The following is a 12,586-nucleotide window of genomic DNA, read 5'->3' on the forward strand; positions in this document are numbered from 1 at the left end:
GCTTCTTTCACTCGATGTTATGTTTGTAAGATTCGCGCCTATTATTCCATGGAGGAGTACTTTGTACTTTGTACTTTTCCGTTGCTGAAATAGTATTCCATTGTATAAGCATACCACAGTGTATTCAGTCCGTCCCATGAAAGTTGCGATTTTCACGGTTTCCCATGTTTGGAACTGGATGATCACAAAAATACTACTCCTAAACCCTTGTTGGCACAAGTAAAGGAGTCCTGAGAGGGACGTGTAGGCTGCTAAAAGCATATATTTAAAAGAGGATCACAGACAATTAATGAGAAAATGATCAAAATAGAAGCCCAACGTAAGACCAAGGAAAGTAGAAGGAAGTCATCAAGGTAAAAGCAAAACTCAGTGAAAGCAGAAACAAGCATAAGAATCACAAAACCAGAAGTTGGGTGTTTGGAAGAGGAATGAAATTGGTACAACTCTTGTGAGACTGGTCAAGAAAACACGGGAGAAGGGCACCGCTATCAGGAAAGAAAAGGGAGAAATAACCACAAATGATGTTACGTCCGTTCTCGTGTTGCTATATCGAAATACCCAAGACCGAGTCATTTATAAAGAGAGGAGCTCATGGTCCCGCAGGCTGTATGGGAAGCGTAGCGGCTTCTGCTCCTGGGAGGACTCAAGAAGCTTGCAATCATGGTGGAAGGTGAAACAGAAGCAGGTACATGTTACATGGTATGAGCAGGAGTAAGAAAGAAAAGGGAGAGGTGTCACACACTTTTTTTTTTTTTCTTTGAGACGGAGTCTCGCTCTGTTGCCCAGGCTGGAGTGCAGTGGCCGGATCTCAGCTCACTGCAAGCTCCGCCTCCCGGGTTTACGCCATTCTCCTGCCTCAGCCTCCCGAGTAGCTGGGACTACAGGCGCCAGCCACCTCGCCCGGCTAGCTTTTTGTATTTTTTAGTAGAGACGGGGTTTCACCGTGTTAGCCAGGATGGTCTCGAACTCCTGACCTCGTGATCCGCCCGTCTCGGCCTCCCAAAGTGCTGGGATTACAGGCTTGAGCCACCGCGCCCGGCCGTGTCACACACTTTTAATCGACCAGACTCATGAGAACTCACAACCATGAGGACAGTACCAAGTGGATGCTCCTAAACCATTCCTGAGAAATCCAGCCCCATGATCCAGTCACCTCCGACCAGGCCCCACCTCCAACATTAGAAGTCATAGTTTGACATGAGACTTGCTAGGGACACAGATCCAAATCACATGATATGCAGACATCCAAAAGACAGAAAGAGGATATTGTGGGGGAACTGGATATTCACACAGAGTGCCCATGCAGTAACAGCACATGGCTAATTAAATACAAAGAGAAGATGGCACTTTCACAATGGAGTAATCTGGAAAAACGCCCTGGCCACATGGTGAAGATGAACATCACCAATCATAAGAGAAGCCTACATGGAGAGTCTGCCGATGTCATGCACCGAGAGGGACAGCACGTCTGCTATGCAGTAGTCTTGCCAAAAATGTTAAACCTACCTGAATCTAATCACAAGGAAGCCATTAGACAAACCCAACTTCAAGGGCTTCCTGACAGCAGCTGCGGTGATTTAAAGCACACTTTAAACATTGCTCTAAAGCACACTTTAAAGGACACTGAAGTGAGTTGACAGGCCGGGAACCATGGCTCACGCCTGTAATCCCAACACTTTGGGAGACCTAGGTGGGCGGATGGCTTGAGCTCAGGAGTTCCAGACCAGTCTGGGCAACACGGTGAAAACTCGTCTCTACAAAAAATATGCTAAAAATTAGCCGGGCATGGTGGCACTCACCTATAGTCCAAGCTACTCAGGAGGCTGAGGCAGGAGGATGGCTTGAGCCTGGAGGTCAAGGCTGCACTTAGCCGGGTTCGCCACCCTGCAAGCCAGCCTGGGCGACAGAGGGAGATTCTGTCTCAAAAGAGACTTGACTACTAAATGCAAAGCATGGTGTTTGGTTGGAAAGAGAATTTTGTTAGAAAGCAGCTATGAGGGATACTGTGGGACCATGGGGACAATCAAAAATGTTTCATGTGATCATACAGTAGAAAATTGGGTGGTCTCAATGTTACATTTCCTGAGTGTCATGATGGCATTAAGGTTTTGTGGGAGACCATGCTTTCTCGTGGGCGATACATGCTGCAGTATTTACGGATGATGGATCTAAATGATTCAAATGGATCTCAAATGATTTCACAAGAGAATTTTAAAAAAAATACAAGCACGCGCACACACTCAGAAAAAGACAGGGGTGCGGGATGGAGGGAGGGATGAAGCACATGTGAGAAAATGGTAACTAATGGAGGATCCAGTAGAAGAATATATGTATGGGTGCTCCTTTGGCTTTCTGTGCAACTCCTCTGTGGCTTCCTAATTTTACCAAATGCAGTCTGAGATGAACAGGGATATTCTGGACCATTTTATTCCAGTCAGTTTGAAAACAAAGCAAAACGTAACCAGTGGCTAGGAAACAAAATCTGCCAAAACTAACACAAGAAGGAACAGCCAACCTGAACCATTCCAGAATCATTACAGAAAGATATCGGTAGTCAAAGGCTTTCCACTAATAAACTCCAGGATTCCCCACGACATTCTGAAAAACATCCTGGGAATACATATCTTCCATTTGACACAGACTCATGCAGAAAATTGAAAGGGTCCTCCACTCACTGTATGAGCTTGGCATAACCTCGATACCAAATCCTGCAAGGACACTTAGAGAAATATTGCAGATCAACCACAGGCTCATGACATAGAAGTAAAAATCAGAACCAGAATCTTAGCACATGGAAGCCTACAGGATACAAAAAGGAAAATACCTATTATGGCATGACTAATATTGGCTTCATCCCAGAAATACGAACTTAATTTCCCTTCAGAAAATACAGTGGCATAATTCTCCACATTAACAGATTTGGGAAGAGAAACATGCTCTTCGTGGTCACAAAAGGTATTGACTAAATGTCAGTTTCCATTCGAGATGTATTGCTGACAATTTTTTTTTCTTTTTCTTTTCTTTTTCTGAGACGGGGTCTCGCTCTGTCACCCAGGCTGGAGTGCAGTGGCGCGATCTCGGCTCACTGCAAGCTCCGCCTCCTGGGTTCACGCCATTCTCCTGCCTCAGCCTTCCTAGTAGCTGGAACTACAGGCGCCCGCCACCACGCCCGGCTAATTTTTTCGTATTTTTAGTAGAGACGGGGTTTCACCATGTTAGCCAGGTTGTTCTCGATCTCCTGACCTCATCATCTGCCTGCCTCGGCCTCCCAAAGTGCTGGGATTACAGGCATGAGCCATTGCGCCCGGCCGACAATTTTTTTTTTAAAAAGTCAGGACTATTGGGCTATAACTTACTCAGAGTTCTATGAGATCTTGTAAATGCATATGGCTGTAAAAACACCAGCACAATATACGTAGATATAGAGCATCGGCATCCCCCCCCAGGTTCCCTCATGCCCTCTTGTAGTGAACTCCTCGTCTTAACCCTCAGACCCTGGCAACCATCTATCTGTTTTCTGTTCCTAGAATTTTGCCTTTTCCAGAATGTCATATTAATGGAATCACACAGTACGTGGCATGTGCATTTGCCATCTTTCAGAGAAACGGACTCGGACCGCAATTCTCTAAAGGTGCAATGTACAGTTTCATGACCTGGGTAATAGTTACCTGGCTTGATCACCTTGTAACTGTCAAATGGCCGGCTTCTGAGTTGTCTCGTGTGTGTGTGTCTGTGTGTGTGTGCGTGTGCGCACGTGCGTGTATGTGAGAGAGTATATGTGTGTGGGGGGGTTATTGTTTCAAAAATGTAATTTTACATGTAACTGACTCTAACTTTTATATCTTGATGATGGATATTAATTGGCAATTATTAATGCTTTAAGAGAAAGTGATGGATTATTGGAAAAGTCAGCAGACTCATTTCCTCTGCAGTGTGCAAAGTGGGAAGTAGTGATCGGGTTGGGGCAAACAGGAGGGCTCCAAAACCCTGCCAACCTCCTATTCCTTGCTCTGCATGGTAGTGACCTGGACTTCAACACTGCACAACCACATGGGCGCCATTCATGCTGGATCACGAGAACAGGGCACCCTGGAATCTCACAGATAGAGTTTGCACGGCCACCCTGGCGGCCACAGCCTACACGGCCGTACCTGGCAAATAAAAGTGTTGGCCTCATCCTTCGAGGAAAGGGATGATGAGAAAATCTCTAGGGGAAAAGGAGGAGTTCTTGGCCTGGAGGCTGAGGACAGACATGCCTGAGGTTGTCTGAGTTCACCCAGGAGTGTGTTCCAGGCGGGCTAAAGTTCATGGCTGTTACTCACCATGACCACCATGATCCTATGATTGCCATCTCACGTCCCCGTGTGCGGTGACCTGGGCCTCCGCCACACCCTGGAAGGCCACCCTTGGGGACTGTGGCTGGCGGGCATGCTAGGAGACCGGCACACCTTTGGCCCTAGCTGGAGTCTGAAGAGGAGACGCTCTTTTCTGCCAACGGAGTAAGAGGTCTCATATGGAAATGTACCTGTGGCAGCTCTGGCACCGGGTGTAGGTGGGATTCTGCTCAGGGCTCCGCCACTGTGGCTGCATCGAGAGCAGGCAGGCAGCTCACCAGACCTCCAGAGCTCGTCTGAGCTGAGTGGCAGGACAAGGCAGGAGGGGGTCTAAGGCTCTCCAGCCAGACCCCACATTCCTCTTGATGGGAGAGGAGGCTTGAGGGAAAAGCAAAAGGGGGTCACTGAATGAGGGGAAGGCCTCAACCTCCTCTTCTCCAGTGGGGCCCAGGTGGATTCCTCTACTCTGAGGAGCCTCGGATTCTGCACTTACATCCCCTAGAACCAGAAGGCTCCGCCCGACCATGCAGTGTACCATGGGCCTAGGGTGTACATGTTACAGCCCCATTATTGTGCAGAAGGTGGTCTGAATATGGAACCGAGGTGGTGTGCTGGGAGGCGGGACTGGCAAAAGCCAGCCACTAAGGGATGGATTCACGCCTTCCATGACTCCGTCCAGGGCCTTCTCCCCTTCCACACTGTGTCGACCATGGCCCATGCCCCGTGGGGCAGTGACCGTGGCTGGAGTTCTGCCCCCACCAGAACCTGCCTAGATGTCTCCGGTGGCAAAAACCCAAGCTGGAGAGCCCCTGACACACGTCTTCCCCCAGACACCAGCCCACTGTGTTATCCCCCGCAAGAAACCACCACCTGTGTCAGGGTCAAAGCCTTGGCCCGAGGAGTCAAGCCCATCCTCTCCGGTGAGGGGTTAGATTCGGATGGGGTAGGTCCCCACCAGTGTTGGCTTCCAGTCTGAGGTCTGTGATTGACCCACCACGTGCGTGGTGGTCCCCCTCGCTGAGCTCACACCACGAGCCTGGCAGGGAGACACCGTGAGGGTAGGGGGGAAGGCAGATACCGAGCCCAACCAGCTGTCCCAGGGCAGTCCCTCTTTCCCACTTTCCACCCTCTCTGTGCGTATCTTGCCCGTGTCTTGATTAGCGGGCATAGTGGCGCCCTCCCACAGGAGCTCCCCACTTCCTAGATCAGGCACCAACCAGCAACTCTGAGGTATTATCACTGCACCCACACACGGGAGTGCTGAGATATCCCATCCATCCCTCGGAGGATCGGGAGCCTACTGTGGCACCTCCAGCATTCTGAGAGCCCCGACACCCGTCCCTGTGTTTGGAGACATCCCCTTCGTCCCACTCCACACCCTCCTAGGTGTTAGAATTGAAGAAAACCTCTTGCGAAAGGTAAATCCCAGCCCTGCTATTGGGAATTCGATCCTTCACAGATCCCTCACCAGTGTTTCCACCCCGTGAATCAGTCCATTCTCGCTCAAGGGACAGCACCCACGGTTAATTTGATTCCCAAGCAGGTGCTAGCAGGGGCATACTCACGCACGTGCGTGCGTGCGCACACAAACACACGCTAACCTTGAATGGTATCTGCATTTCTATTCTTTTCGTCTGTTCGCAACACCCAGTCTCTTGGCAATGGGAGCAGGCAGAACCTACACACACCTCCTCAATGAAACCAGAATCTGTGCCCGAATCTGGGGCCTGGCCAGCCCAGGATGCCGGCTGAAGGAACGAGGCGATCTCAACTGTCAGGGAGGGTGAAGGCAGAAGAGAGAGCTCGAGGAAATCTCGTGTGACCTCAGGAGGCAGTCTGGAAGACTGACCAGGGACACGAAAATATTACGTCCACAAAAACCTGCGGCCTTGGGGGTGGTGAAATGGTATTTCACAGGGACCATCGAAGACCAGCCAGGCCTAGCATCCACACTTGCCCTGGAAAGCAGCTGGCCATTTTCAAATCAAGGGTATGGAGCTCACCGGCTGCAGAAGGAGCTGCTGGCCACCTATAGAACACCAAGGATATGGAAGCCACCTTCTGTGTAGGTGCCTGCGAGCAGTTTCCACCATGTTGGTCCACAGGCGCTGGAACAGACTCAGTGCCCCCACCTCCAACCAAGAGACTATCTTGCCCTTTTCTTCCGCACTCCAGGTACCTTCCCTTTGACTCAGCCACCCACCGGGATGTGGCTTCTGCCTCCACATGGCGGCTGAAAGTAAAGAGGGAGACCTAACGGGATTTGGTAACTGAGGTTCAAAGGTGAGGACTAAGATGAACTGAGAATGTCACGCAGGTTACTGGCCCAGATGACCTGACCGTGTGCATGGTGGCACTGGAGGGAAATAATGGCTCCAGAAAGAGGACTGGGCTCCGTCGTGTTCCTCCATAGCACGGAAATAACCATGCAGGAAAGGCCACCGGCGTCAAGCCACGGGGGAGAGCAAGGATGCTCATGATGGAAAGGACAGTGACAGGACAAACAGGGACGGTGAACTGCAGGAGGAAAGGTGAGATAGAGAGGGATTCTCAAAGGAGGCCAGCAGTTCCTGCTGAAGGGGAGAGAGAATAGCACTGAAGAAGGGGACCTGAGAGACCCCAAAGTGGGAGGAGAAAAGGAGGGACCATGAGCAAGGCGTGTAGGAGAAAGGCAGGAAATGCTGCTGTGGCTGGGCAGGGTCCCCACTCCCCACAGCACCTAGACCCAGGGCACTGTGGTGAGCCTGAGTGCAGGGCTGCTGCTCAGGGGCCGGCCCAGACACTGCAGGGAGAGGGCCCGCCACAGAGCGCCAGGGGAACTGTTCTTCCAGCGCAAGGGAACGGAGCAACACCTGGCACACCCCAACACTCCCAACAACCACAGAGAGGGCGGACCACAGACCGCAGAATATGAGAACGACTTTATTTCAAACTGCTTTCAACTGCGTTGGGAAGTATGCAAATGCAGTGGAAGAGCAGAAGCCCTGGCTAAGGAGGATAAGGAGGAAACTCGCTTGGCTGCAGCCCCGGGTGCTGGCTCCAACCTGTGAAACAGAGCAGGCTCAGGGACTGGCCCCCAGCCAGGGCCAGCACACAGCCCTCCTAAGGTGCCGGGACTGTGGGAAGGGGCATGGTGTGTGCAACACTCACTTCAAAGCTCCTGGAACTTGTCACTGAAGAACTGCATGGCTGCTGAAACAGAGAGGCAGAACCGGGCACTCCAGACCCAGGGAAACAGAAATCCACCCCCTGCCCCCATGGGGAATCACCTAGCCCTGCAACCAGAAACCCCTCCAGCCCTGGTACTGACTCACCCACCCGTCACCTGAAGTAAATGTGGAAATGCCTTCTAAGCGGGAAAGTGGTTCTCAGGTGTTGGGCCATCCCAGAACCGTTCATTCAGAACATGTTTCAAAGACAGATAAGCCAGCCAGCAAGCAAAAACCGTACAAGCCGTACCAGGCTACAGTTAAAGGGAAAACACATGCGGTATCTCTAACTCTCCTAAGAGGAGGAGACTTCTGGGACTCGTGGACTACGTGTACACGGAGTTCAGACGACACACTGCTGTCTGTGCGCACCCCTAGCTGGAAAGGCACAGAAGGCTCCAGGGCCGGGCTTTCCTTCCTTCTCTTCCCCAAAGGAAAGTCAGTCCCAGTGACGCCGCCTGTACCTGCAGCCCACCCCCGCCCCCCACGCCTGCAGAAAGACACCGCTGTCCATCCCTGTCCCAGCCAGGGCTCCATCATACCTAGTTGCTGTGTAAGGTCCTCAATTTCCCTCTGCAGCCGGATGCACTAGACCGGCAGACACCGGAGGAAGAGAAATGGTTAGTCAATTCTGGCCTCCTCTCTCCTGGTCTTCCCTGTCTCCCTCAGCCCTGACGGCCCCCATAGCCTGCAGCCCAGTGGCGAGGTGGGTTGGCATGAAACCCTCAATGTAAAAGAGGCACCCTCTCTCTTTTACATTGTGGGGTGCAGAAGGTGGAGATGGGGCAGGGCGGGGGGACACAAAAATCAGTTTAACCTGGACACGGATCCCACTGTCTAACATGGACCTCTATTTCTAGGAGCCACACGAAGCATTACCCGAGGACAACCCTGGGCTCCCGGGGGCCGGCGGAGGCCTGCTGCCATTCTCCAGGGCTGGGGCCCGGCACGCCTCTCCCACTGGGACCGACCTCCAGGTCCTCCCACTTGTCAGCCGACCCTTTGGCAGCGGTGCCTTCTGGGGACGGCTGTCCTTGGACGCTGGGCGGCGGCACGATGGCGGCTGGTTCTTCAGCCAGGTAGGACGAGTAGTCCACAACGTCCCCTTGGTCGTCGACTGGGGTGCCAGGCCAGCCTTCCTGGCCCCAGAGCACCACCTTTCCCTGCTCTATCAATTCGCTCTCAGACTCGAAGCTGAAAACCTCCGCTCTGGCCCTCGAGGCTGCCTGGCGCCCCCAAATCGAGGCCGTGGCCCTGGCCCCGTGGGGCTCTGGGGCTGGCCATGCAGGAGCCAGCCTGCTCACCACCCTCCAGGTCGAAACCAGCCCCACAAACAGATACCTTGTCGGGGGAGCTCATGGCGCCAGTCCGGGCAGCCTGGGCTGTGGGGAGACGGTCGTCCTGGTAACGGTTGAAGGGTAGACCCGAGTCCAGCCAAGCCCAGCGGACTGGGCCGCAACAGGAACAGTGAGGCCTTCGGGACACCGCCACCCTCATCCCAGGCGGAAGTAGGAGATGTCCCTGACAGCGCGTGGCTTCTGCACGCGCACTTGACGCCAGTGCCGTGACTTCTCATTGGTCTCCCTCTACCAACCAGCGTGCCCTTTGTTGGTAGCGATCCGCCTCCTTCTTGCTCTCCTGCTGCCTCTGGCCGGGAACCTACTTTGCAATGAGACCTCCTCCGTGCACCGGGTGCTTCGCGTGCAGCACAACATTTACTCTCCCAAGCCGATGAGCTGGGGGAAGGTCTCCCCTTAATCCCCGCCTTACAGATGGGTCACTGGGGCTCAGAGATGTGGCTCTCCTTGGAAAGTAGGTGCCCGGCCAGAGGCGGAAGGACAGAAAGAAAGAGGTGATCAGCAGCCACAGTGCCCCTGGCCCCAAGACCCGACCAGAGTGCAGCCACCCAGTCAAATGACGGGCGTCGAGGCAAACCAAGAGCCTGTGTCCCGATTGGTTGAAGCTCAGGCACCTCGCCCCACAAAGGGCTCGCTGGTTGGCAGACGGGGACCAATGAGAAGGCTCAGTGCCGGCGCCAAGGGCGCGAGGAAGCCGGGGACATCTGGTACTTCCGCCGGGGGTGAGGGTGGTGGTGTCCCGAAAGCCTCCCTGTTTCTGTCGCGTGGCCTGCTCAGCTGGGCTTGGCTGGGCTCAGCTCTCCCCTCCAGCCGTTACCAGGACGACCGTCTCCCCACAGCCGAGGCTGCCGGGACTGGCGCCATGAGCTCCCCGGACAAGGTATCCGTTTGTGGGGCCGGTTTCGACCTGGAGGGTGGCAAGGAGGCTGGCTCCCACACGGCCAGCCCCGGAGCCCCAGGGGACCACAGCCACGGCCTCAATTTGGGGGTGCCGGGCAGCGATGACAGCGAGGGAGAGAGCGGGTTCACAGATCCCGAGGGCTTCAGTTTTGAGTCTGAGAGGGAATTGATAGAGCAAGGAAGGGTGGTGCTCTGGGGCCGGGAAGGACGGCCAGGCACCCCGGTCGATGACCAGGAGGACGTTGTGGACTACTCATTCTACCTGGCTGAAGAACCAGCCGCCATCGTGCCGCCGCCCAACGTCCAGGGACAGCTGTTCCCAAAAGGCGCCGCTGCCGAAGGGTCGGCTGACAATTGGGCGGACCTGGAGGTCGGTCCCAGTGGGAGAGGCGTGCTGGGCCCCAGCCCCAGCAAACGGCAGCAGGCCTCTGCCGACCGTCTCCACCTCTGTGGTCCTGGGCCAGTGCGGGCCTGGAAGAACCCGGAAAGGGGCTCGAAGAGCAGATGGAGCCTCCGCGTGGATCCCCAGCAGCCCTCTGCGAAAGGCCCCACCAGGATGACTACCCACGACTCCGATTCCGCAGATGAGAGCAGCGGCTTACCACTGATGAGAGTGGGCATTCGCCGCAACGAAGGAAGCCAGGCCAAGCCCGGCAGCCCCAAGAAGCCAGCAGACACACCCAGACACGCAGGCTTCCACTGCAAGGAGAGTTACCTGCCCGTGCCGGGCCGTTTCCTGACCTCTGCTCCCCGCGGACTCACTCCAGTCATGGAGAGGCCGGCTGTGGGAGAGCTGGAGGACTCTCCCCAGGAGAAAATGCAGAGCAGGGCCTGGGGAAAGGTGGAGGCCAGGCCCAGCTGCTCAGGAGCTGCCACTGCGGGGGCCGTGCCCCAGGGCCTTTCAAGGAGGAAGATGGCCCAGGAGAAGAAGTCCCCAGGAGGTGCCTCTCAGCTGGCTCCGGGGAGAGCCTTTCCTGCCTGCGGAAAGAGACTCTCAGCCGCTCCCCCGGAGTCGGCCACCTTCCCGCCATTCTCCGGTGTGCGGCCACACCGGATGTCCAAGAAACCGCAAAAGCCTAAGCACAGCAGCCCTGGGAAGAAACCTGCAGGAAGGAAGACCAGGGAGTCCCAGGTTGCGGCCAGAGAAGATAATGACCCAAATAGACATGAGGTCCCAAAGGCCCAAGTGAGTAGGCCCTTCTCGCCCTCCTCTCCCTCTTTACCCTCCTCCCCCCACGCCTCCTCTCTTCCAGCACACACCTGTTTACCCATGTCCCCTCTGTCCCTTGCTCAAGGGTTGTCGGGAGCCTAGGGACACTAGAATGCCCGATGGGGGGTCTTCATCATAGGGGCACACGTTAAAGGGGGCACTTCTTGTGTGATGGCCGTGCCTCCGGAAACTGCAGGAGTCCTGCCTCTGCCCACAGAGAGGAGCTGGGAGGGAAGGCAGGGCTGGCAGCTGGTTTGGATCGGGTGATGCCTTAAAGTGTGGGCCGCAAAGCTGGGGTGTCTAGGATCATCAACTTCCCGATTCCTCCTTCCCTAGCTGTTGCCCGACCCACCTGGCAGGCGGCCCGGGCTATCTCAGTATCCCCAGTGTTTTCCCTGGCTGGGCTCTGCCTCCTGGCCTGGGGCTGACTGAGGGAGAAAGTGCTAATGAGATTAGGCTCCGGAGTCGCCACCTTACCACAACCCCTCCCCACATGTACTCACCGCCTGTCCCCACCGCCAGCCCGACTCAGAAATTTCTGTTTTAGCTTCCCACACACAGGCCAGGGCTGCCTCGCCTGTCCATGCGTCGTGGAGAACTCAGCAGTGGTGACCCCAACATCAGAGCTCCCCAAGTTCCGGGAACTTCAGAGCCCTCAGCCTACAGCCTGGGAGGCCTCCTGCCCAGACGTCATGCACCCTCCGGTGAGTCTTGCGGGTTTGATAGGGGTGGAGGGGAGAGGGGTCGGGAGGGAAACCTCTGGCTCTGTCGCTTATGGGGGCTCAGCCTTGTTCCCACACTTCCCTGCCCACCCAGGCAGCTGTCCCACGGGAAACGGGGTGTCGACAGGGCTGGCTTTAAGTCACATCGTCCTCTCTGAGTGGGGTTTGTGGGGTTTGTGTGGTGGGGGGCGATTTGGAGCAGTGCCCCAAACTCCAACTCTGGAAGGAGACTTTCGGTGGTCCAGAGCCCTTTTCTGTTAAGTCCTGCTCAGCCACACTGGCCCTCCCAGGGCCTGGCTGTGGCTGCCGCGCTGCTGGAGTCCAACCCGGAGTCACAACGCTAGGGCAGATGGGCTCACACTGGGGAACAGTGAAGGCAGTCCCAGAGCGGGGTTGGAGTTGCTGGGCAGAGCAGGGGCAATGTGTTGCCAGCAGAGGGTGATGCTGCCTCACTTTAGACCCTGCTAGGCCTTTTCCACCTCACTGGGAGGCTTGGAAGCTGGATTTTGTGTTCTCTTTCAGGTGACCAGCAGCCGCCTGTCCATCCCCCAAGACCAGAAAGGCAGCAGCAGCCCCCGGGAGCCCAGGACTGTCTTCGGGTAATGCTTTGTGTGGCTCCTAGAAATAGAGGTCCACACTAGATGGTGGGATCCGTGTCTAGGTTAAACTGATTTCTGCGTCCGCCGCCCCCACCGCCACACGTCTCCACCTTCTGCACCCCACGGAAAGAGGGTGCCTCCTTTCCATTGAGGGTTCTGTGCCAACCCACCTCGCCACTGGGCTGCAGGCTATGGGGGCTGCAGGGAGGCTGGGGAGAGAGGAGGCCAGAATTGACTAACCATTTCTCTTCCTC

At 55.2% G+C, this 12,586-nt stretch overlaps 1 protein-coding gene across 1 annotated transcript; it reads left to right on the forward strand.

The window, feature by feature from the left end:
• The first annotated feature begins 9,637 nt into the window (after positions 1–9,637).
• Positions 9,638–12,374, forward strand: LOC111528097 (uncharacterized protein CXorf49). The gene is made up of 3 exons (XM_026448674.1): positions 9,638–10,987; positions 11,559–11,715; positions 12,256–12,374. The coding sequence occupies exons 1-3, from the start codon at positions 9,764–9,766 to the stop codon at positions 12,372–12,374; spliced, it is 1,500 nt and encodes a 499-aa protein (XP_026304459.1). The 5' UTR covers positions 9,638–9,763.
• The last annotated feature ends 212 nt before the right edge of the window (positions 12,375–12,586 follow it).

This window comes from Piliocolobus tephrosceles, unplaced genomic scaffold (genome assembly GCF_002776525.5).
Source record: "Piliocolobus tephrosceles isolate RC106 unplaced genomic scaffold, ASM277652v3 unscaffolded_338, whole genome shotgun sequence".
NCBI classification, from domain to species: domain Eukaryota; kingdom Metazoa; phylum Chordata; class Mammalia; order Primates; family Cercopithecidae; genus Piliocolobus; species Piliocolobus tephrosceles.